Source organism: Passer domesticus, chromosome 10 (genome assembly GCF_036417665.1).
Source record: "Passer domesticus isolate bPasDom1 chromosome 10, bPasDom1.hap1, whole genome shotgun sequence".
In the NCBI taxonomy this organism is placed as follows: Eukaryota; Metazoa; Chordata; class Aves; order Passeriformes; family Passeridae; genus Passer; species Passer domesticus.
In genome coordinates this window covers 23772618-23798311 of record NC_087483.1, presented here as the reverse complement: position 1 = coordinate 23798311, position 25694 = coordinate 23772618, and the positions used below count along the sequence as shown (strand labels likewise).

Sequence of the window (25694 nt, the reverse complement as noted above, 5' to 3'; positions counted from 1 at the left end):
TTTTTTCAGAAAACCTTCTGAAATTCTTCCTTCATCTTTAAATTCTGCTTTCCAGATGACTTTAAGCAACTGTTACTTTACAGCACATCACAAATTATATGAAGAAAGTATAATTCCAAACTGATTCATTTAATCTGATTAAACGGAGAGCCATGTCAAGAAGGTAGCCTTTTTATATAAGAAAATGATGATAATAGACTAAGTCTCATCAGTCAAGAGACTTTATTACTGTCTACTGTAGAAAAACTATTTTGTTGTTGCTGAATAATACGTTCCTAGCTAGTCACAATATACCTCATTTCCTGCTTAGATAACAGAAGATATTAAGAAAAAGTGTGAAAGTAATAAGGAACTGTGTGATATAGATATATGGAAGAATAAAAAATGTTAAAAAGTGAAAATTAAGTTCTGCATAAAAACTTGCATTTGAGCTAAGTTTCAAAAGAGAAAACAAAGATTCCCAAGTTTCTGTTTGCTTACTTTGAATAGAACAGACTTGCTAATAAATCCAGGACCAAATAGGACAGAAGAAAAGACTGTTTACAGACTAAAATGTGCTAAGACGTTCACAGCACCTGGCACAGCTTAAAACTAAATTGTGTTATCTTACTGTAGGTTCAGAAAACTCTCTTGAACAGAAGCTGAGAACACCTCGTCGACGATGTCAGCAGCCCAAAATGCTGAATAGCCCTGAGGATAGCATGTACTATAACCAGTTAAATGTGAGTTCAAAGTGGCAATAAAGCTGTTTTACTGGCTTTGTTTCCAGTTAATAATTCTGTTATTAATACCTGTTTCAGCCCCTCCAGCCCCACCCCCACGTTCTTCTGCTCTCGTCTTGAACATGTGCTTATGCTCTTTATCTGTTGCTTTCATGTCAGGATGTCTGCCTTCACGGTGAATAATTGATGTGGTTTATCAAAGACGAGCAAGATGCATGCTTCATCAGGCTCACTTGAGCCCTTTGATCAAAAAAATTATGCTGTGACTTCTGATATTATCAGCATCTGCTTGCATTCAACACAAAATCACTTTGAATTAAAAATTAACGACTTGCTGCTTTGCTTTGACTGTATGTTCTTGGCCCTCTCCACAGGGAACTCTAGAATATCAAGGGAGCAAGAGGAAGCCAAGAAAACTTGGGTAAATATCTATCTTCTTAGTTCTAAGCAACTGTAAACAGAAGAAGTCCTTTGTGATATTACAGAATATGCAAAACTTTCTAGAGAGGTTTCTAAAAATAAACAATTAACATATTTCTGTGCATTGACATTGGACATTTTCTGCAGAAGCAAATGTAAAACTTGCGTGTACTGCTGTCTGCAGACACTAGAACTGATTCTTTAAAAATATGCTCCCCAGCTCTCTCTGTGTGCTATTACTACCAAAAAAATAGCATTGTTCATATTTTGAAGTGTGTTTCACACTGGTGAAAGGTGCCAGATGAGGGGTGTTAGAGCTGGAGGCCTGTGACCTAGAACAGTGCCAGAAGCCCTGCCAGCCCCACTGCAGCACACCCACAGTGGGCCCCTTGTCTTCCTGGGGGAGCACGTGTGAGGAGCTGACAGAGAGGCCACTCTGCACAAAAGGAGTTTCTCCTTCTCTGTTAACTGAGTCACTTCTCATTGCTACGTGAGCAGTTACCTCCTGGTATAGGTAGAATAAACTAGACAGGCTCTTATACAATTGCCCAAATATTCACTTGCCTGATAACATGGATCGGAGAGAACTGATGGGTGCTTACAGACACATTTAGTCCAAAAATTTACCAGAACCTTCTGGATTTTTTTCTTCTGGTTTTTATTAAACTTCTGAATATAACTTTATGAACAAGAGGTCTTTGAGTCAAGCTTAAAGTCCAAATTTTTTCAAGACTGTGCAAGATTTGGTTTATTTTCTCTCCCTCCCCTAGTTTAAAAAAGTTTGTATTTTGGGAATAAAAACACTAACATCAGGCTGCAGTACTCATCATACATCACAGAAAAATGAAAGCCCCTTGCTGTCTATAGGGCTTTTCCCAAAAATTGATACTGTAGTCCTTGGCTCATATTCATAGCAAACCATCATCTGAAATACGATACCAAAATCATATCCTACTTGTGGAACATGCACAGACAAAAAAAGCCACATTGCTCAAATTAAATGCCCATTTGGTGCAAATAGTTGTTCTATCATTCTATACTCCCAAACTGAAAGATGATATTGCATTTCCCTGATCCTCAGAACTATTCAGGATATAAAATGTAATAGCAGTTGGAATATGTATAAAAGCTGTATCTTTCTCATCAAATCATCCCCTTTTTTTTTCCCCATTCTTATAGTAGGGCTTTTCATTTTCACATCCACAGAGTAGTTGCTATTTCTGAAGATATTGACAGTGTTTAACTTAAGGAGTGTTGTTTGTTTATTTTCAAGCCAAATCAAAGTACTGGATGGAGAGGATGAGTATTATGAATCATTGTCAGCTGTTGAATCTACCCCTGAAGATGACAGTTTTCTCAGCTCTCCTACAAGAGATGTGTCTTTTGCTCAAAGCTGAACCTCACTCATTCTATTGACTAATACTGGTAAGAGTATTTTCCTGCTGATAAGCTCTTCCAGTTAATTTTGTTTATGTGTGTTCATGTAATATATTAAAAATACCATGTTAGCTAGTTACTTTAGTTCACTGATTTAGATCTGGGTTTTCAGCTGTCCACTGTCACATTTAGCTGTATTTCTATAAACAATTGCAGTAAAGGGGAGCAACACTACCTGTATGTGTTGATGTTGATAATGGACATATTCCTTTAGCAGCAAGGTTAGTTTATACAATTCTGACCCCTTGTTTCCTGCCTCCCCCTCCCCTGGCTGCTGTTCCCACCCTGTGCCATCCCTTCTGTTGTGCTGGCACAACTGCTGGTAGAGCTGTATGAAAAGTAAGATCAAGGAACTGAACTAGATGATAAGAACACTGTACTAAAAATTTTAATTTGGGATCATAGTGAAAATGTTTTGTATTTCATTAGACTTATATTAAACATTGTCCTTTATAACTTTCTCTGCTGTGTATGGCTTTTAACACTAGAAAAATGTACAGAGTAAAATAATTTAAAATATAATTGTGTCTCAGTTTACCTTGCAAATAGTTTTCTTCTAAAATATTTCTTAACCCTAAGTCTAACTCGAGGAATTATTTTAAATATAAGAAGTAAAACCGTTTTAAGGCTAATGTTTCACACACTGATGCATTTAGTCCTTGTGACTGAAACCATCATTATGACTAGTTATTCTTGTTATCCATGCAAATATTTAATTTGTTCCTTAAGCTATATGTCTGCGATCCAATGCCTCCTACATTTCCACAGCCCTCTTGTAAGTAGCAACGGGGAAAAATTGCAAATCTTTCTACTTGCTTTTCACTTTCTTTGAAAATCCTTAATGATAACAGTATGTGACTTTCTACAGAATATTGAGGTTTTTGACAGTTACTGTTTCCATGGCAGAAGCCAATAATTTCACCTTACTGTTCTATTTCTGGTGCAGAAACCCCGTTTTGACCTGTGACCATTCTTTGCTTCTTTTCCGTACATGCTCTTGTCAAAAAGTTTGGAAATAAAATGTTCACATTTACTGCCTTACATATTTGCTCAAAATTATTCCTTTTTTTCTTTTTTGACAAACCGTACTGATTAAATCTGACCATATATTTTACAGACCTAGTTATGATCCTTGTTTTTATCATGCTGCAATGAGTTTACCCTGATCTGTGCTAGTAGATCTTCCTGCTGGAGATGCACCTCACACCTGTTCCTTAAGCTACATAATTTCTTACTATCAGTGTTCACTGGCATCATCTTTTTGACTACAGGACAAGGGAGGGTGCTATGAGAAATGAGACCCGTGCAGTCACGATAGCCTTAGGCTAGAATAGGGTTCCAGGGAAGAAAAGGTAATGAAATAGATAGTTCCACAAAAGCTTTGTTTCTCCTAACAAACACAGAAATTAAGTTAGGCAGGGCAGATGAGGATGGGCAAAGGATTCCAGGAAGAGTAATTCTTTAGTCATTCTTCACCCAAAATATGAGAGAAGGTTGAAGCTGGAAGTTATAATTCTGACAGACATTGAAGTCTTTCAGTTCACTCCTCATTCTCCTCTGATGTACATCGAGGTAGGTGTAGTTTAAAGGCACTTAAGAGCTTTTGAAATTTAGGAACTCCTTAAACAACAGAGAATTGGTGAATAGCTGCAGATGAATTAATGGCATTAAAAAGTGCAGCACAAATAGAAATGGCAACTAACATGAATGCATGTGTACAGATCAGTTTCTTTACATTTTGTCAAAATGTAATGAGAATTAGTATGTTGTGGTAACTCATCAAAAATTATGTCACTTTTCCTATGCAATGAGTAAATTCTCAGTTAATTTGTAACATCTGGATGGAAAATAAGATCTTTTTTAAACAGTCAGATTACTTGCTCCACTCTTGCATGGCGTAGATCACAGAGAGTTCTAGCAATATTGATGCCTTCTCATTCCATCCTTCCTTTTTGAAAACTATTAAGGAAAATGAAGCTTTATTATTACTGCAGTTCACATCATTATGCATAGTTAAGAGTTCATCAGTTATTTTAGTTAAATGACAGTAATGTTTCCAGATATTATGTCACCTGCCTAAAACCAACGGTTTACCTTACACTGAGTAATACATTACTCTGAGTAGTAAAGTTCATAGAGAAGTAAGGGAAAGTGAAAAATATTACATAATACAGTGAAGCACTTAATCCAAAGCTGAAGTCCCATTGAAATCAATGAAATTTTGGCATGTGATTAAGTGCTTTGCTGAATGGGGGCTTGAGTTAACAAGAGCAGCATCAGAACATTAAAGAATAAAGTACAGGCAAAATGCAGAAACTCTCCAAGTACATCCCTTAGGTTTCTTCCTTTCTTCTCTTCCAATTGTCAAGCTCATATCAATCTCAGCCATCAGAAATGGACTTCAAAGAGATTTTAAGCAGTCTTTAATTGCATGGAAAGGGTAGAATACAGTATTTTCCTTGTTACATACAATACCACTATCTACATCTGCTGTACTTTTTCATATTAGTTAATGTCAGTAATACTTTAATACTGAATTTACTACCTAAAAGCTGCTGTTGAGTAGTATGTTTTCGTTCTTGTTGCTTCTTAGCTAAACACTGTGCATTAAGTCAATCTGTGTATTTTATTCTTTCCTAACTTACCCCCTTTCCTCATTTGTTTGCACTTCATCCTCAGCAGATGACCCTGTGAGGTGGTCTTCTCTCATCTTGATTTTAGAGCCCATGTATACCTTTTGATTATTAAAAGCCTTGCTGTAGAGCCAGGCAGTCACACTAAGAATGACCAAAGAGCTGAACTTCTGTTATCATATTGATAGAAGTGTGTGTTTGGGTTGATTGATTTGTGTGTGAAACAGGAGCTATGTCAGTGTGATGATCCTGGTCAATGGAAGCATAGCAACAAGAATTGCTTGGGTTTTCTTATTTGGCTTTCACAACATTGAAGCATTGTTCTGATTTATTTCCTTTCATGTATGTTGTCCTGAAATATTAATGTATTTTGCTTAATAGTTCATAACATATCCTGTTCTTAATATTTTATAAAAGTAAAGAGTTTAAATCCTGTTAGGAAGAACAAAATTTCTTAGACAGTGTGTAATATAGTAAGCAGTTTTCAGCAGATGGGCGAGTAAAGTATGAAGCTCAACAAGGGATTTTAGTAGATTTCTTCTGTAGACCTCAATGGCACTAGAAACTGGTTCTTGCTAAAGACAATTTCTGCCTTTCAGTTATGGCAGCTTAAAAACTTGTCTCTGTGCCAAAAAAAAAATCGGGCAGGGAGCTTTTAGAGATTAGCCCCTTTCATTTGGTAATTTTAAATGTGCTTCTGACTTAAACATTTACATCACTTTAGTAACATAAAGGGACCTTAGAATAGGAGTAAATTGCAACCATCTTAAATTTGCCCTCAACGTGACCTCCCTCACCCATACACTGTAAGAGTTGTGGAAAGGTCTTTTGTGCACTGAAGGTCTTTTAAGTGGCCCCTATCAGACTATCCAAGGACTTGTTGCTTAGAAGCTTATAAAACGTGGCTAGAAATTATGTGAAACTGGGTACTGCTACCTGTTTTACACCATATAAAAATTGATGTGAAAATGGGGTTTAAGTCCCAATTTTAAAATTTCATCTTTAAAAAAATTATAATTGAATGTTTATACCCTTCTGTTCTAAGATTTGCAATTATAAAGGAATATTGCTTGTTTGTTGTAACATAGCTAGCAATGAGATAAATAACTCAAGTCTGCCATACTCTTATTTCTCATTCCTTTTTTCATTGCCTCAAAACAGAAAGAGAATTTGGAGAGATAGCCAAACTGTGGCATTTTTAAATGTCTGCAGGTTAACCAGATAAATATTGTGCATACAATTGAAAATCAAGCCATATGGCACAAAAGTATCCTCCTATGAGAAATGGGTAAATGGTTTTAGTACCAATATATGCATGAGACGTGGCAAATACTAAATTTACTCATCCTGCTTTTAATTCTGACAACAAAATGTGAGCAGTAATGTCAGTTTTGTTGTTAACACTAGAAATACATTTTGATAACACACCTTGTCTTTAACAGTACCCACCCTAGGAGGAGTTGTAGCAGAATGCATTCTTAACAGAAACTGTTTCTGCTTGACAACAAAGCAGTTCTCCCAAACTGACAAAAGTAGCACAGGATGCTGTGAAAACCAAAGGCTAGGGAACAGCTCTCTGGGTCAGAGCTAAAGATTACAGAACTCATTGAGAGGCTTTGTGTCTCGTTTGTGATGGGCACTGGAACAGATAAAGGAGAATGTTGACAATTCATAATAATAGAGCCTGTTAGGCTGATGACTAACTTATCTTAATAGATTTGTCAAGAGTTTTTTGATATTATTTTATTATGTCTATAAACCCATGGTCAGCCAGAACAGTAAAGATACACATTTTGTAAGCATGGAGCTGTTTATTGTAGTACTTATGCTGTGATGCTAAAGGACATACAAGCAGATAAGTGAAAAGCATATCTTGGAGTAATGTTTCCAGAAACTAGATTACATATTATTGATCAGGCCAGTAATAGATAATTTCCTTGCTTTTGTTTGGCAGGCTTATTTTTTACTTAAATTGCAGAGTGATACTATTTTTTCAATAGTTTAAGTAGGATTTTATAATATAGTTGGCAAATGGAGATGGCAAGTAGGTAGATCAACATGTGTGCTTTTTTCTGCAAAAGATCCAAGCCTCAATTTCTAACCCATTACCAGTGAAAATCTCATCTCAATCTCTAAGTAAAGTAATATCACCACAATAAAAACTGGATGTCATCCATTGGGCTGGAGTTCAGTGCTGGGAGGCAGGCCGGCCTGTCACAGGTGTTTCCAAAAATTGTTCTGCTGCTGATCGTGGCAAGTCTCTGACAAAGACCTATCTAAAATTGGAATAGTAGAACTGGGGATCCCATACTGTCTAATGCACTGGTGGGGATGATTGAGGCCAGGACAGGGGTAGCAGAGTCTTGAGGTTCTGGTGGAAGTGGTGCTCAGAAAGCTGGATTCTGGAGCACAGCATCGTAGTACACCTGAGAAATGGGGATATGGAGAGGCTGCACTGAGACCCCTAGCAAAGGGAGAGGACTGGGCAGGAGGTACTTCCACAAAATTGTGTGACATGGTTTATTTAGTCATTTTTGGTTTTGCTGCTGCTCCCTGTTATAAGCAATAAATCAACAAAGTTGCACAACTGGAGAGATTATGTAAAGACTTCTGTGACAAAATGGCTCTTACTGAGATTGCAAAGTCCTTGAAACAGAAACGTTCAGTTTTGTAATTTCTACTACCCCAGGAATGAGCATTCAGTCCTTGTTCTGTAGGAGCAGTTTGATGGAAGTTCAAATTCAAAGGTAAGTGCTGTACTTAATGCAGACACAGACTTGATTTATTTGATTAAATTCACCTATTAGAAGTGAAGTTTTGAAAGAAAAACAAAATGTGGGGCTTCATAAAACTGTAAGTTTTGGTAACTTGTGTTGCAGTCTCTGACATCTTCAACTCAGTACAGATTTACAGCTGAGTTCCAATTGGCAATTGGTATTGATTGATTAGGTTGCTCATTTAACATTCCAGCATGCTACAACAATAATGCAACAGACCATGATAAAATAAGATATGATCTAACAGGACATGAGCGATGGGATGAGAGTAAAACGCTGGGTTTTCTAGAAGTGCTGTGGAGTAGCTCAGATTGGCATCTTGTGTGCTTTGATTGTTCATTTCATTTTACTGCCATCCTACTGAGTTGAACATTTTAAAAGACAACGGTGTTTTTCCATCTGTAAGTCATGGAAAGACAGATGGATGTGGAGAATCTCCACCTACAGCTCCTTGACTGAATGCCACTGCCCACTTAGTGGTAGAGAAATCCCTTCTGGAAAACCAGAATGTCTTTAAATATATTATATTGTGACATGCTTTTTTAATATGGGAATTTACAGATTTTTTTAACTCTTTTAAATGAGTACAAGTGAAACAAACTGGTTCTTATCAACATTATATTATAAACACTGCTTCTGTTACACTGAAGTTAATCCCCAGTCCTGTTACAAGAAACTCATCCTTATTAAAGTAACATTAAGAGCTTCTTTTTATTGATCTGTTCCTTTCACTTAATGATAGGAACTTACTGATGTTTTAGTAATAACCTTGCAAGCTTTATCTCATTTTACTTCAATGTGTGTTACAGATAGATGCTGTGGAAACTAACTTAGCATAAACATTTTGCAGATGTCTTTAAAGGTTAAGGAAAAAAGGTTTAGTTACACTGCATGTTAACAAAGATGGCTGAAAAACTGCAAGATAAAAGAGAGCCTCGAGTATGAACATCAAAGAATTGTTAATGACAAGAAATACCATTAGGGTTAGCATCCCTTTTGTTTCAGCCCCCTCACACCTGCAGTGTGTTGCAGATTCTGTCTTTGTTGGCACATCTGAATTACTTCCATTAGCATTTATAGAAAAGTGGCTGCAAAACAACAGAAATGCACTCCTGATTTTCTCTGTTGCTCCAAAAAAGTAACATATTAGGTTCTCTGTGGGTTTCCTTCAAGGTACAGTATCTTATTGTAAAGGAGACTGTAGACCCAGGATTCCGTTGATTGCAAATGAGCTAGGTTGAAAGGAGAGGGGAGCTTTTGATACTGCTAGAGAACTAATATAAGCAACTACAAGAAGCACACATAAGAAGCTCAGACATTAGCAATAGCAAAATCAGAGCGTGAAATTCAGATTAGCCCTCCACAGGCTGTGAGAGGGAGGGGGTATTGGAAGACTTGGCATGGCTAAAGGTGTAACCTGTTTCATTTGGCCCCTGAAAATTTTTAACAGATGGTGGGACCAGCTGTCTTTTTCAGCCATTTAATAAACTCTTCGGTGGTAACAGTTTGGAAAGTGGGGGGTTTTGAGTTTTAGGCCAGAGGAAAAAATAAAGAAATCTGTCCCAATTGTCTTTGCCAAATAGAGAAGTCTGGAAACATTATGGAAAGTTAAAGTGAAAAATCTAATTGATGATACTGTCCTGATTATACATTTCAACAGAAGAGAAAAAAAGAGCTGCTTGTGCCCAAGTGGACCAGTGCATTAAAAAAATGCCTATTATGTTGTAATCTTTATCTGTCATTTTAATTTCAGCTCTTGCAAAGAGGCACATAATGAGAAGTTTTAAATGAACTGTAGAATTAGAAACTGCCTTATTTTTTGAGACATGATACTATGTTAAAGAAACAGGCAGAGTGATTTCCTATATTGAAAATGAAAAATACCTTTTTTATAAGATTAGGTTTACACTGCGTAGGTGAGTACAGTAGTCACTGAACTTGCATAACACAGTGTTATAAAATGACAATAAACTGCTGTTTTGGAAACATACTATGTTGAGCTTCTAATAAAAGCCTTAGTGATATGTGGGACTTTATTTGAGAGTTTACGAAAAAAAAAATCAGTGCAACTGTATTTCTTCAATTAAATTATTTTTTTAAATGAACATTTCCAACACAACACTTAAATGGCAACTCTCAATTATATGAGATGTTTTATTTAAAAAGCATGTCTAGTGTCTTTGAACAGAACAGTTCTTTTTGCACATTTACATGCTACCCAGCTGAGCAGCCAACCCTTCCATTTGACAAGGGCTTTGTTCTGCCTACAGGCCTATTATAAGCCCTAGATTGTTTGCCCTTAATAAATTGCAACAATAAGACAGAAACCTCTTTCAGGTTAAGAGAAATAAAACATGTTGCCTACATAGCAAAGCATATGAGGTTTAATAATGACAACAGAAACATATCTACTAAATCTCATTTGCTTTGCTCCCGGATCACTACAGTTAAGATAGTACAAAAACGTTAGCATCTTTCCATGCATCAAACAAAAGATTAAAGAAAACAAGAGTGGGACAAAACAACTCTAGCGACAGAATGTTGTTTGTTTTTTTTTTCACAATATAAAATCATACTGAATGCTATGTAAAGAGACTAGTGGGAGCTAAACAGAAAGAAATATGAACATGATTAAACGTAGAGCAAAAAAATGTTTTTAACTGAAACAAAGCATGATTTCATATTATCAAGAGGAAGAAAAGAGTGCAAATTATTTAAATTGAAGAATTTATACTACTCTCCAATGTGTTGGTGTGCATCTGCTTGTATGTACCTTTCAGACCCTCCACTGAAACACAAAGCCCTACCAATTTTACTTTTATAACAGCTAATGAGCATTCTTCTGTGGCTCAAGTGTTGGTGGAGAACTTGTGATCTTAAACAAAATTGTTAAGCCCTTTTTCTGAGGCCCCATTGGTAACATTCAGCTGTCAGCTGTGTTGTGTTTGCTGAGATTGTTAGAGATGGCTACCTTTGTTGAACCTAGATCTGCACGGTTTTTACACTTAAGCTGGAAATTCCCAATAGTTTTTAGAGTATATCTGAAAATTATAGAGAAAATAGGAGATGAAAAGGACAACGTTCTGGACTCCCTGTGCAGCAGCACAATTGAAGAAGGTGGGCATAAGTGCTATTAAACCACTAGGTATAAGCAGTTTGAAAGAGTTTTCTCTATTAGAAACTCATTAGTAACTCAATATAGTGCTTTCAGAAAGAAATTCCAGTCACTGTTCCGTTTATAGCTTATTTTTTAATTTTTTTTTTTAATTTGCACATGGAAGTTCTGACAATATAACTATTTCCTTCCTTTGATTATAAGAGAAGTACATACAGGTAGTACTTGAAAATGTTGCTGACAGGCTAGAAGTGATACAAACTTTCAAAGGAAATACAGTGTTTGTGACAGGTATTGATTCAATTGCATTAAAGGCTACTTTTCTTTCTTTTAAGCTATGGACAATACTCTTGAGGACTATAAGGTATTTTCTTGGGAAATTTCAGTATTTCCTACTGAAATTTCTCTTGCCATTTCTGCTCAATCACAACATGCAGGAAACATGGTCATGGTTTTTCTCTTTGTGTTCCTTTGTGTTAAAAGAATTAGAGGGGGATTCTTCATTGTCTGTGCCACAGTGCAGTGATAAGGTGCCAGCTTCACTGCTTCTTCCAACTGCTGCATGGGACCAAATAGAGAGCACATAATTTGTTATTTCTGAGAGGGCAAAGCTTGCTTGTTTCACCCTGTGGCTTCCTACAGTGTTAATCTCTGTTGTATCCAATTTCTGGGTGACACTTGGAGGAGGACTTTCAAAGGATGGGCATGAAGAGAGAGGTATTAATGGTCTTTCATAAGGGAATTAATGGCCTTGGGAACTCTGGAGTAGAAAATTTCTATGAGAGAGATTTAGAAGAAAAGAGAGGAAGCTACGTAAGACAAGAAGAAAAATACATGAACCATTAGGTTTCATTTTAGAGGCAACCTTTAGTAAATTTTGAAGATTTTTCTCATCATATATTATAATAAGGCACTAAATCATCTTGCACAGTGTCTTAAAATGTATGTAATACCTGTAGTAGAAAACCACTTTAAGATGCTTTAGGAGCTTCTTGAGAAGCCAAGTGGCATAGTTTAGAACAAAATTACAAATGGACTAGTAATTCAAATTACAAAAGTAAAGGCAAATAAAATGTTCCAGGTATAAAATTCCTCGCTTTTCTACACTGAGATATTGCTGTAATACTGCAATCTGTATCTTGAGATCTGGTTCTTCTTTCAAAGATCAGGGGAAAAAAACTTCAATTTTTGATGGTTTAAAGTAAAACATTTTCTCTCCTAGGCCTGCAGTACTTCATCAGTATCAAGTTTTTAAAGGATTATTTTATAATCATTATCTTATATCTTACTGTAAGCTTTGGAAAAAGTATATTCAGTCATAAGTTTACAGAAAATGTCAGCACAATAAAAAATCTGGAATTATTAATTTTCAAAAATAGTAATTGTTCAGTATGCTAGAAATCTGGTGGTTTTAACTTCAGAAAGATAGACTACCAAGCAGCTGATAAAAATCATAAGTGATGTATAGTAAATACTATCAGTAAATCAGTTTCTCCACGTGTCTCTCTATAAATATGCTACTAGATGGTGTGATGGAAGTATCTTTTCTTTGATTTGTCTTTTTTTTAAGCATGTTGAAGCAAAAATGGTGGTAATCTTTCATATGAGGAGATTGTTTTCTTTCTTTCCTTCATCATGAGAATTATGTAGTCTAAAAATAACTTACTTTTCTCCTTTTACTGAAGTTCATTACATTGCAAGAAATTATTGGCTTGTTTAGACAAACTGTGCAGAGATGGATATTGCTAACATTTATTTTTCACCTCCAAATTAAACAGAGCAAGAGATAGCAGAAAAATACCCAAAGATCAAAATATATATCACTTCCAGATTTTTCCAGATCAATCTTTTAAAAACGCTTGCTTCTCTCAAGTGTCTACGTATAGATACTATTAGTTTCTCAGTATATAAAGATCTCAGATGTTTACAACCCATTTACAATTAAATACATAATCTGTCTGCTCAGCCAGCAAACCTGTTGTGTGTTTGTGCCTCATGTGTTTGCAGAGCATCAGATTCACTGTGTTTGATCATATACAGTAGTACAAGGATTCACTGGAAAAAGTTGGTGGAACACTTACTGAGGGGAAAACTGGCATGGAAAGAGAGTCTACTTGAGGTGGAGGAAAATTAGCTCTTCTAACTGCTCCCATGTGTGAGATGAAGGGAGTACAGGTGATAGTGTTACTTAATTCCCAAAGCTGTTTCAGGAGCAAAGCTTGCAGCTCTGTCTGCAGGGGAGGTCATCACCACTGAGAATGGTTGTTTTGATGATTGGTAAGTGAAACTAGTGCCTTGGATAGAATCCTGTATTGAAGAGTGTTCTAAAGCAGAGAAAGGATGGGCTGTAAAAGAAAGCAAGTATCTCATTATTTCTGCTCAATATGTTCAGTGTTAGAGTTATAGAAGCACATCTGGTTGTTAAGTACAGCCCACCTAATGAGTATATTGGCTTTGTAAAGCAAAGGTGTTGGGCTCAAGGTGTTGTTGGCTTTGTAAAGCAAAGGTGTGATAAGTAAGGTGTTTTTACTTATCATATGCTCTCATCACTGTCCACCAGGAAGAGTAGAAATATAGGTGTTGTGGCTGTGTTGGCTCATGCAGCTTTATTTGCATAGACTGCATGTTTGTCTCTTCATTGTCTTCGCAGCCTCATTGTTGAGCACCTCTGCATGTCCAAGGTTATTTGGGTTTTACTCTGTCTTTACTCTGTCTGAAAGATCAACAACTGCTCATAATTTAAAAGTTGCTAAGAGGGTGTACAAGTGTCAGAAGAGACTGATGTTAAATCTGGGGGATGGGAGTGCTATAGAAAAGAGTTTGGATTTTGCAAGGGAAATGAGTTGTGACATCGTATTATTTGGTCCCAAGTTGTGTGCCTCTGCTCATCAGTCCAACTCTCTGCTCTTCAGTAGGGTTAATAGATGACACAGAACAAGGTGTGTGATCCCCTGTGTTGCCTTTGATAAAAAAACTGTAATAACATAGTACATCTTTGTAGAGGATTTGTGAAGATAAATGCTTTAAAAATGATGTGTTCAAAGTGACTAAAGCTTCTCCCAGCACACTCACTGCAGTTTGACCACCTTCTTACTCGGGACTGTCACAAGATTTTGCTTGTTGATCCTATTTCTTTGTTCCCACCCAGCTTGGCAGCTGCACTCCTGTTACTCAGAAAAATATCCTGAATATTCCTCTCACACCTGGCTGGTATATCCTTACATACTCTGTCACTGGTAAACTTGGCAAGTTGACAGTTTACAAAAAGAAGAAAGGGAAACAGTGTAGTTGCTTTTCTGGCTGGTGGCAGGAGAGAGCAGGGAAGGGGAGATGAAGTTTCCACGCCTTATCTAGGTTGAATGTATGTATGAGTTGAGTGTCAGAGGTGGCAGTATATGGCTGCATAGAGCGAAATGTTGAAGAACACCCCACAGAGATGAAAACAGCTTCAATCAATTGCTCAGGCTGAGCTGCTCCATTCATCTTAGTATTCCCATAATCAGTGTTGCCAGCATTAACGTGTAATTCCATGCTCATTCTTAGCTTCTATAGTCAGTCTCAGCACTGATGTGCTGTATGCTTGGAGCTTACCTTTTCTCTCCACCTAGATGGTTAGGCTTTTGCTTCTGACTCCTCCCAAAATGCTGGCTTACATTCAGACATCTGACCAGTGTTCGTTCATAGTCTGTGTAGCTGTTTTTCCTACATTCCTCCTCTGCTGTCTTCCAGTTGTTGATGCTTTACTTTGGAGCACTGCAAATAGTGTCTAAATGATAGTGGAGAAGCATATACCAAAAGAAAGAACAAAGCAGACTAGATTGTGCTATTTCTAAGTATTTGTAAGAAAACACTGATCAGCTGGAGCTTGTCTGACTGGTAGAGCAACAGTAGGTAGAGGAAATTATTAGTTTTACAGGCAGTGTGACCGAGAGCCTGTGAAGGCTGCAGCATAGAGAGCAGCAGTTGAATTGATGACCAGTGAGGCATATGGTATCTAAATTAACAGCATAGGATCTCCCAGGAGGAGGAGGTCACCAGGGTATCAGAAGGCTCAAGCAGAAAGTTCATTTTGTCTCTCCCATATTAAATTCCTGAGATGAATGCTATACTAATTTGGAAAACTAGATAAAACTGGAGATGTAACACCTTCTCTTGAGTCTTTGCAGTAGAGTTTAATGGATAAAGTTATGCACATTGCTAGAACTACCTCTAGCCTCACTGTGTACATTTCTAAAACTTGATTTAGAGGGATTTTGATTACTGTGTTCTCTTGTAAACAGTCTTACTTCTAGAATGTAAATTACCTTACCCTTAATGAGAACAGGCAGCAGAAATTCATAAATCAACTGATAACTGTATCTCATTAAAGAGAATCACTGGCACTACAGAGCAGCTTCTTTTTGAATCACTCCGTGTGCCAAGTACACTTAGCTTGTGTAGCAATGGAAGTAGAAAAAAGTAGTAAATCATGAGCCCAATGCAGTTTTTCTGGGCATCTACTCCACTGCCTTCTGTAAGAATCTTGAGAGAATATTGTTTTTCAGTCCCATACTCTTGTGCATTGATAAGAATGGCAGTATTTTATAAAGTTAGTCTGATTACAGATGAAATTGCATGACTTGGCATTTGAATTTTTCCCCAAGCTTCATTTTAAGACAAAAAAATATGGAAAATAGTTCTTTGTGGTTTAGTGTGACCTCCTAAGAAGCAGTCAGTGGTTTTCAGTTACAGATTTCTATATCATTTGGGCATTGGAGTGCCAGCACTGCAGCATCGTAGTCTCATTCTTACTTCCTGGCATAAGAATTAGGTAATTTTGACTAATGCATTTCCACTTTGTTGCAGGATCTGTGTTTTGCCATGTACTCTTCTTTCTTTCATATGTAATCTGTGATTCTCTCAGCTCAATGACCATAGAATATGCAAGTTTTCTTCATGTAATAGGAAAATAGGAATGTGAGATTTACTGAGGGAGAAAAGCCAAAAAATTTAACCCTCTGAAGATTTAATCTTTTTTCTCCCTCTGTCTCAGAGGTTCCAGAAGTGTGAGAAAAATTAGACTGGTTCATGAGTCACGGCCATGCTGACACACTCATCTTTGAGGAGAATTTCCTTTCTCCTCATCTTGTCCTGGGTTCTCAAACAGCCGGTCAAGCTGTTTGTCCCTGAGCAATAGGAGCTGATGGAAGGCTGAAGTGAAAGGTGATTTATTCCCAGATTAGGGTTGTTTGCTTTGATTGGCATGGCCAGCCAGCCAGCAGAAGGTACATGCCTCAGCCAGTACTCCTGAGGTTTCAGCTGAGCTGGGGGAAGTTGTTTAAGTGTTTGGTGAGGAGCAGCCTCATAATCTGTGTGCAGAACTGAGGCAAGGAGATCCTGTTTTCAAGCCTGGAGCAGTTGTGTGTATGGCAAGGGTCATTCCCCTTGTAAAGAAGCAGGCTAGCTGACTCTGGCATATAAGAGTATGGTTAGAATGACTTCACCTTTTTCTGGTTCTGTGAAGATGGAAAGCACAATAAAAATATTGTGTTTTTTAAATACATTTGAAATTATTTTATTGATGGTGTTTTAATTTTCAGAATTGGAGGGAGGGAAATTTATATTTGGGTAGTTAATGTAATTTATGCATTTAACTATTTATGTATTATTCTGCACCACTTAAGGCATCAATTTATGAAATGACACAGAAACATACTGTACCCTGCTTTCCTGAAAAGACTTTTCTGCCAGTCTATGAGAGCAGTGTTCAGCTAGGGAGAGATAAGTCATTTCAGAATTGTAATTTAAGTTTTCCCCAATCTTTCACGGGATCCTGAACCTCTGGTGGCAGTCAAGAAGACTGGCATTAAAAAAAAAAAAAACACCTCAATTTAGAAATCTAGTTTTTCTAGGTCCTGTTCAAAAACTCTCCCCCTGTTGGGGGCACTCACCTATGTCATAGTTTATAGGCTGCCTTTCACTAATATGTATGCAAAACTGGCAAAATCTACCTTGAAAGTATTATACAGAGAGGGTCTTGAGATTCTCTCCCATAGTGTGAAGACAGTATCTGTTTCCTGAGGCACCTTTAATGCCAGTCATGTATCATATCTGTGTCCCTGTTTTGACCCTCACAATGCAACCATTAGGCTTTTTCTTCATATCTGTATTTTTTCCCCCAGCTAGAGTGGAGTTGTTGAAGAGTTTATATAGAGCACTTGCCTTTTATAATAAAGATTGTGGACATTTTTATATGTTCTTGTTCAGTAGTCCTTGAAGAGTGGGTTATTTCAAAAGTGCTTCTTGAAATATTGAAAAATACTGCCATTAGAAAATACTTATTGTTTTCTCTACCAAAATGTTCTAAAATTGCAGCATGAGTTCATTAAATAACAGGTGTATTTTTAGTGTTGGATTAATCCACTCAGCCAAATTAATAGTAATGTGGCTGCCATGTGATCATCCAGTATTTATGTGTAGATTAAACAATGATCTTTCTGGATAAACTTCATGCTGTTTCCAGTTCTAACACAGTATAGACACAGACAGCTGTTTAATTTGTCAGTAAGTATACTAAGTAACTAAAATTACTTATCATGAGACCAAATTTTTAGATAATATACTCTCTGTAGTTAAGAGGAAGCAAATAACAATTTAATTACTTTTCATTCTATACTAATTGCAATGTAAAAAAAATAGCTATATGTAGTTATAAAAGTATAACTATATCTGTAGTTATAAATTAAAAGTTCCCATCCAGTCTTCCCCAAACAAATGCATTCCATCAAAAATACAGAGGCTCTTTTTACTTAGTGTTTCCCCAAAGGAAAGTGTTTCCCCAAAGGAGAGAACAAGCAGGATGCACACAGCAGATCCTTTTCAGCTGCTCACCAGAGTTCTTGGCTTGCTTTCTATTTTGTAGAAGTCCATTTCTAGCTGTTAGAGCTGTGACGAAAATGCAGCCATGTATGCCAGAGGCAGAAAGCATTTCCAGGGAATTTGAAATTATCATCTTGAACTAAAAGTGTACCAAGCATTCCAAGTAGAGCCAAGAATAACACTTTCAATATTGTTATGATTAAGAGTCTGATTTTTTTTTTTTTAATATGGAAGCAAGGGAAGTAAGTATATCCAAGAATGTTCACCAGTGTTCCCCAAGACAGGAGGAAGAGTCACAAAGGGCCAGCCAAGGATGTAGCAGAAGATGAATACATTAAGATATTGAAAACTTTAACAGGTTTGTGAGGCATTAAACTTTGTGTGGCATAAAACTTGTTCTACTTCTCATAAAGGGCAGCTCAGCTTTCAGAAGTTTGGGATATCCTCTATTAATCTTTGTCAAATCCACACCTACACTGGGAAATGTTGAGGCAAGCCTTTAAATCCTAAATATGCCTTAACATGTGCCAATCTTGTCTAGAATTTTGTGGTTTTCCCTAAAGCACAGAAAAAGTTAAGCAGGAGATACCATAGCAGTTTTTAATGTTTTTTATTTTCATCTACTGATGTTTGAATTACACTGTGTGAACTGGTTATTCCTCATCTTATGCCAGTCATGTTGTCTACTGTAAAAATGTGAATATGCTGAAGTAAATAAAAATAGTATTAATGGCATATAATTCAGAACTGTTGGCAGTGTATCCACACATGCCTGAAGCTGTATACCTGGAGTTACTTATCTTCTGGTGAAACTTCTTGCTGTTGTGGATGGGTGGTTTCTGTTAGTACATCTTTAAACCAGAAAAAATAAGAGATGGTGTGAAGACACTGCCTTCTGGAGCAAGCTTATTGAAGCTTTTTCAGGTTTAAATTTTGCCACCTCTTATGGACAACTTGACTAGGAGGCTTGGCTGAATGTTAATGCAGCTGTTGACTTCAGAATGATCCTGTCTCTGATTCTTTGTCACAATTGCTAAAGAACAGTATTTAATGGAAAGGAACCCCAAGCTGTGGACAGGCAGGTGGCCAGAGCCCATCCAGGCTTCCAGAGTTGTTCATGGGGTGGGGGGGGTCAAGGCAGGTGACTGCAGACTTTAAAGGGACTGTGAATGTCATGAGAGGACCTGGCTGTGGCAGTGTGAGCTGTCTCTGGGACAGGTTTTGGGGTAGGCTCCAGGATTAAGTACTTGGGGCCCTGAAGTCAGAGACACAGCAGAAACCATGGAGGGTACCACTGGCATACAAGCAGCTGTTATTCCTTGCATTCAGACCAAGGGCCACAGAGCCCTGCATGGTGGTACAGCCATGTACTGGGGTACCGTAATCTGAAAAAATCCTGATTTTTAAGACACCTGTCTAAGAAACGGTGATGGTGACTGGTGATTTACTTGCACTCTGTTTAAATCGACAGTAGCCATGCAGCCCAGGGCAGCCTGAGCCCCTCTGGCCCGGGGGCGGTAGGGGTCTCCCCGCCTGCCGTAGCAGGCAGGGTCCCATGGGGGCAGCGGGGCTCTGGAGCCCCTTGCGCCTCAGCCCCGTGGCTGGAGCAGTTCAGGCTCCGGCTCTTTGCCTCCGGGCCGCCGTGCTGCCGACGGCGCTGCCGCTGCCTCCCTGGTGGGCCCAAGGGCCGCTCCGGCCCCCTCAGCCCCGCCGCTCGGGCCCGGCCCCTTGCTCTGCGGGCCAGAGCTCCACGCAGGGCCGTGCTTCTCAGCGGCGCTCCCCCGGCCCGGCTGCGGCGCCGGGAGCAGCCCCCAGCCCCCCGGCGCCGCGCCTCCTCGCGCCCTGCAACTCATCTCTGGTGTCCCTTTGCTTTACACTAGGACGTAGCGGCAGCCCATTTCTCATGGAAATCGTGCTTTGTGTAACTGAATTGACACTTGGCCTTGATACCTGTATCTCCTGATAACTGAGACAAATTTCTAAAATAAATATTGTACTTTGATCTTCCAGCCCTGCATTTTTAATGACAGCTCTGAACATCACTTCATTAAGAATACATTTCAGGAGACTGAAATGCTCCGAGTTTGAACACTAATTATTTGTACAGAAAATTATGATTGCAACGTTTCATTTTTCAGCCCATTGGTTTCTTCCAGAAATGGGAATTTATTCTCGATTTTTAAGTAATGTACTTTCTTGGATGCAGATTTATGGCATTTGTAGTGTGGCAGCTGTATAGAAACTTATCCAGTTTTCCACTAACTCTTTTGCAACTTGACAAATCATTTTGGTTCGTCGAGATATTTGGGGAAATACCGTACTTTAGAGAATGGAGGGAACCTCGCGGTGTTCAGTATCTCCTGACCTACCTATCCCCTCTCATTTCGTTTAGAAACATTGTTCCGAGTATTCATCTGGCAATTACTAAGTAAAACGAATTAACAAAAATCGAGGTAGGGGTTAAATCGGGCATCTCGCATATCTCTGGGTTTGACATAAGTTTGGGGATACAGAGGTTTAGGGACAACGCAAGCGCGAGCGCCGCCGTTCCGCTCGTCTAGCGAGTTCTTGCTCCTCCAGGAAGCAGAGGTGCGGGTCGGGCTCCCCACGTGGGGTTCCTCCTCGCCTCCAGCGACAGTTTAGACTCGAGGGGACAACAAGTGCGCTCCTGCCCCGATGCGGCTCTAGCGGCGCGGTGGAGCTTGGCACTGAGCGGGGGCACCCGACGGCTGCGGGCGGGGTGCGCGGGGCAGTGCCCGTGTGCGTGTCCTCCGGCCGGGGCTCGCTGTGGCTCTCCGTTAGCCGCCGTGGCCCGCGTTGACGCGGCGCAGTCCCCGGATCGCTCATCGGCGGTACTGGGTTCGTGTGTGGCGGATGGAGGTGCCGAACCCCGTGAGCCCCGCACTCGTGCAGGCGGATGGGGAGCTCTATCGCCCGCAACCTCACGCCCTGGCGGGAGCTGCTGCCGGGCCACGGCGTCCTGCAGCAGCGGCGAACCTTGCCTCGATACATTAGTGCGTGGTAAAAGCGCTGGATGCGGGACCCTTGTCTTCCTGTTGCCAACCTGGTGAAGTGGTTACCTGGCACATGGGAAGAGCTTGATACGGCTGCTGCGTAGTGTTACATGGGGTCGAGCTTTTATTTCTCCCCAGGACTCAATATGGAGCCGTGGGAGAGGACTTGGCACTTTAATCCCTTCAAAGAAACCGATCTAATTCAAGCCCTACAACTCTTGAAAGTCTTTGAGCGGACAGTGATTGTTTCCACAGGAAAGGCAGATAAAGATCTCTGTGTGCTGGCGTTTAAAGAGACTTCAGTGGCGGTGCGAATACAATTGAACCCAGCGACTGCGGGGAGGATCGAGTTACCTGTGCAAACAGCTCCGGAGGACCAGAGCCAGCCGGCATCTGCCCGAAAGGGTACCCTCACCTCCTCAAGACGGAGATGAACGTCCTGGTTTGGTACCTGGCCAAACAAGCCGGCGTTTGCGATGGCCTCGGAGCAGATGGGGAAGCGGGGAGGAGAGGAGCGCGTTTCCAGGGCCCCCGGCGGAGCGCGGAGCTGAGCGGGCCCGCGGAGAGGCGCGGGGCCCCGCCTGCCCCTTGCTGGGCGGCACATGCGAGGGGGCCCGCCAGCTCTGCAGCCCACTGAGCTCAGCAGCCCACGGTGGCGGCAAGCTGTGACCCAGATGTGCCTGGTGCTGGTTAGAGGGTCAGTAGCCTCACACATGGTCGAACGCAAGGCAGGTTAGATCCTTCATACACACATGCGTATAGAGATGTATAGACAGAGGCCGAAAGGTGCGGGATGAAGTAACAAAGCGCTTGGGGCCGGCTTTGTCTTTAGGGCAGGAGGTGAGAGAGCAGGGGAGGCAGAGACCCAGTAGCAGCGTTCGCTCCCGAGGAGCCACCCCGATCTCCACACCCCGCCGGCGCAAGACAGGCCGGCTCGGCAGGCCCGCCAAGAGAGACTGCGGTCTTCATTTAAAGAAATTGGGTCTCTTACACCCGGCTCCCGCTAGGGAAGAGGAAACTTTTCCCTTCTGTTTCCCGGCTGCCCGGTTTGTCGGTGTGTCTGTCTGAGAGACCGCTTGCTGCTGGTGGCAGCCCGCTGCTCCTCCCCGGGCCCGGCTGGGCGCCTGGCCTGGCCCCGCGCCAGGCGGGGGCTCCCGGTAACAAGGGGGCAATACCGGCTGAGCGAAGTGAAACAAATCCAGCTACCAGAGGAGAAAATGCGCGGTTATTTGCCGAGTCATATCGAGGGCATACCCCTCAGCCTCGGGGGAAGGGCGGGCGGAGGGAGGGAGCGGGGAGGAACCACCGACAATTACTCCAGGGAAGTTTTACGGCTGGGATCTACCAGCCCCGACCAGGTGAACTCGCTGTACTATGTTACCTTCAGTCTTTAAACACTATCAGAGGAATCCGGAGGCAGATTCCTCGAGCGATAACAAAGACGCGTTGTCACTTTAGGGCTCTGCCACAAATTTAATTGCAAAAAAAAAAAAAAAGGAAAAAAAAAAAGAGGGGGGATCCAGTGTCTTGCACATCCAACGCGAGGGTCTCTAGGCGGTAAGGGGTCCTTTGATCAAGAAAATCCAATTATTTGTGTATATACATTTCCCACATAGTGATTACTTCATTAATTGTCCCGCCTTTATCTCCTCCCTTCCCATCCCCCCTAATAATCAGTTCTTTTATCCAGACCAACAAACACACCATAGGAGCTTTGTGGATTCAAAGGATTTGCTTTCGCTTCTGAAAGAGCCGCTATTCTTTGATGATTGGGTAGCGGCAAACTTCAAAGCCATAAATCTTCCCTCTGACTGGTTGGCGGCCCGGCAAAGTCCTTATCAAATTCTTGGAGGTGATCCTGGCGCAGTCAGACAGTCCGCGGAGATCGCGCAGCGCGGGGGGGTGGGACGCGCACGGAGGCGAAGAGATCAGAAGGAAAGGGAGAGAGAGGGGGAGAGAGAAGGAAACTGGGCAGCTTCTCGTCTTCCCCTCGGCGTCCTCATGCCTCGGCAGTGCCCCGGCGCCTTCCCTTCGCCCCGGGCGCAGTAGCCATGGCCGCGGTGGCTGTCCTCCGGAACGACTCCCTCCAGGCTTTCCTCCAGGTCAGTACCCGCACCCGGTGTTCCTCGAACTGCGCCGCGTCCCACGGTTGTGACCCGCATTGCGCGGGGGCAGCTGGCGTCAGCCGCCTCCCTCCCGGGGCTTTTCCCGGCGGGCGGCCCGGAGAGGAAGGTGGGGACCCCCGCGGTGGTAGGAGGCCGGGCTCGGGCTTCTCGGGCTTGTGACTTCTGTCTCCCGCCAGCAGCCCGTTACTAACTCCAGGCAGTGCTCCGTGGCAAGGGGTGTGGGGGGCGCGGGGGCTGCCTCCCTGCCCACAGCGGCTGCTTCCCCGGCCCACGAGCGGCGGCGGGGCCGGCGGCACCGGCCGCGGGCGGGACCGGTCTCTGGGCGGAGCGGGGGGGCCGGGCACGTCCTGCCCTCTGGGTGCGCATTGTTTTCGGAAAGTTTACCGTCCGTGCGGGGAGCGGCGGGCCGGCCCCAGCCGCGCACGGGCAGTGGTGCGGGAAGTTTCTCGCAGGCCGGTGTCTGCGGGCGGCGAGTAACGCGCTCTCTTCCCTCCTTCCCTTCTCCCCTCCCTCCCGTTCCTGCGCAGGACCGCACCCCCAGCGCCTCCCCAGACTTGGCCAAGCACTCGCCCCTGGCTCTTCTGGCCGCTACTTGTAGCCGAATCGGGCAGCCGGGCGCAGCGCCCTCGGATTTCCTGCCGGTTTCCTACGACCCGACGCTGGGATCCCCCTCTAGGATCTTCCACCCGTGGAGCGGCGAGATGCCAGCGCACTCCCCGGGAGGGCTGCCGCCTCCGCATCCCAGCTTGGGGTTGACCCCTCAGAAGAACCACCTGCAACCCTCCTTCGGGGGTTCTCACGAACTGCCCCTCACCCCCCCGGCGGACCCCTCCTATCCCTACGAGTTCTCCCCCGTCAAGATGCTGCCCTCCTCCATGGCCGCCCTGCCGTCCAGCTGCCCGCCCGCCTACGTCCCCTACGCCGCCCAGGCCGCCCTGCCGCCCGGGTACTCCAACCTGCTTCCGCCCGCCCAGCCCTGCCGGCAGCTGTCGCCCAACCCGCCGCCCGAGGACATCCCCTGGTGGAGCATCCAGCAGGCCAGCGCCCCGGGCGGCTGCGGCCACCGCTTCCCCGCAGCGGCGGCGCTGCCGCGGAGCCTGGTGCTGGGGCACTCGGACTTCGCTCAGTACCAGACGCAGATCGCCGCCCTGCTGCAGACCAAGTCTCCCCTGGCGGCAACGGCCAGGAGGTGCCGCCGCTGCCGCTGCCCCAACTGCCAGTCGGCCGCGGGCAGCGCCCCCGAGGCGGAGCCGGGCAAGAAGAAGCAGCATATCTGCCACATCCCCGGCTGCGGCAAGGTGTACGGCAAGACCTCGCACCTGAAGGCGCACCTGCGCTGGCACACGGGCGAGCGGCCCTTCGTCTGCAACTGGCTCTTCTGCGGAAAGAGCTTCACCCGCTCCGACGAGCTGCAGCGGCACCTGCGGACTCACACGGGCGAGAAGCGCTTCGTCTGCCCCGAGTGCGGGAAGCGCTTCATGCGCAGCGACCACCTGGCCAAGCACGTCAAGACCCACCAGAACAAGAAGCTGAAGGCGGCGGCGGACGGCGTCAAGCGGGAGGACAGCCGCGACCTGTGACCGCCGGGACAGCCGGCGGCTGCTGCCTCTGCGGGCCGAGCCGAGCCGCGGCGGGACCCGGGCGGGGGGCGTTTCTCCGCCGGGGGCAGGGCGGTGGGGAGAGGGCGGCAGGTTCTCGGACTCTCGCCGGGCACGGCGAGCAGTACCCCGGCTGGGGGCGGCCTCCGCGGACCCTCAGGCCCGGGACTGGACGCTCATAGGGCCCCGGGGCCGTCCGGGGGCAGGCGCCCGGCCCGGCCTGGAGCGCGGCTGAATCCGGGGGGCCCGGGCGCTGGGGCACGAGCGGGGCCGGCCCGGTCCGGCCGCGGGGGTCGAGGCTTATAGACACCTGGGGGTGAGGTGGCAGCGCCGCTGTGGCCGTGCTGGGGCTCGGCCCTCGTGCTTTCAGGGTAACAGACTGAAGTTTTGTGTACAGGTTATTTAATAGTTACGTTTGAATACATGTGTTCCCCCCTGTCTTCGACCCCGCGCGGGGTCTAGCATGAGATGTTTCTGTAAAGCGACCCGCGACCGCAGCGTGAAATAAACACGTTCACACCGGGGTCACAGGGACGGTGCGGCCGCGTCGGTCTCGTTTGATCGTTGCCGGGTGCCCCGCGCGCGGCCGCCGCCTTCCCGCCATTTCCCGCTGAGGCGGCGGGCCGGCTGCGGGCCCGGCTCCACCGCGGCGGCCGAGCGGAGCGCAGCCACGGGGACCTGAGAGCTGCTCATGGTAAACACCTTTAAAATCCCGGGAGCTCCTTCGGACGGGTGTGCCTGGTAGCTCTGGTTGGTGGGTTGGGTTTGGGTTTAGGTTTTTTTAATTAGCTTCAATGTTTTGTTTCCCACACATGAAGGTGAGAGTAAAAAAAGAAATGCATGGTGCCAGTACTGGGGATGAACGTACAGGTCAAGTTCTACAGACCAGGATACACATTTGTGCAGGAGTGGGCAGCAGTCAGTGTTAGTGATAGCCCTTCTCAAAAAGGTCCAGGCCACAGGCCAGCCCCAAACAGCCAGTCCCAGCCTAAGC

General features: G+C 43.3%; 2 protein-coding genes across 5 annotated transcripts in view; both read left to right on the top strand.

The window, feature by feature from the left end:
• Nucleotides 1-3620, top strand: part of MYO3B (myosin IIIB) — a 192541-nt gene extending 188921 nt beyond the window's left edge. For all 3 annotated transcript variants that reach the window (XM_064434510.1, XM_064434508.1, XM_064434509.1), the window contains 3 exons: nt 616-722; nt 1097-1143; nt 2416-3620. In XM_064434510.1, coding sequence (XP_064290580.1) covers nt 616-722; nt 1097-1143; nt 2416-2539 — 278 coding nt within the window. In that variant the 3' untranslated portion in view covers nt 2540-3620. The remainder of the gene's footprint in view (nt 1-615; nt 723-1096; nt 1144-2415) is intronic.
• Nucleotides 3621-13201: 9581 nt separating this feature from the next.
• On the top strand, nt 13202-24824 carry SP5 (Sp5 transcription factor). 2 transcript variants are annotated; one of them, XM_064434532.1, is made up of 3 exons: nt 13202-13381; nt 22667-23078; nt 23630-24824. In XM_064434532.1, the coding sequence occupies exons 2-3, from the start codon at nt 23028-23030 to the stop codon at nt 24680-24682; spliced, it is 1104 nt and encodes a 367-aa protein (XP_064290602.1). In that variant the 5' UTR covers nt 13202-13381; nt 22667-23027; the 3' UTR covers nt 24683-24824. The 2 variants fall into 2 exon arrangements, with proteins under 2 accessions (XP_064290602.1, XP_064290603.1); XM_064434533.1 differs by lacking the exon at nt 13202-13381 and having other exon boundaries at nt 22147-23078.
• Nucleotides 24825-25694: the final 870 nt, after the last annotated feature.

Excerpts from the sequence above, each read along its gene's own strand:
- SP5 (XM_064434532.1), top strand. The coding sequence starts at position 23,028 with ATGGCCGCGGTGGCTGTCCTCCGGAACGACTCCCTCCAGGCTTTCCTC. Across the intron at positions 23,079-23,629 it reads CCCTCCAGGCTTTCCTCCAG|GACCGCACCCCCAGCGCCTC; the intron begins GTCAGTACCCGC and ends GTTCCTGCGCAG.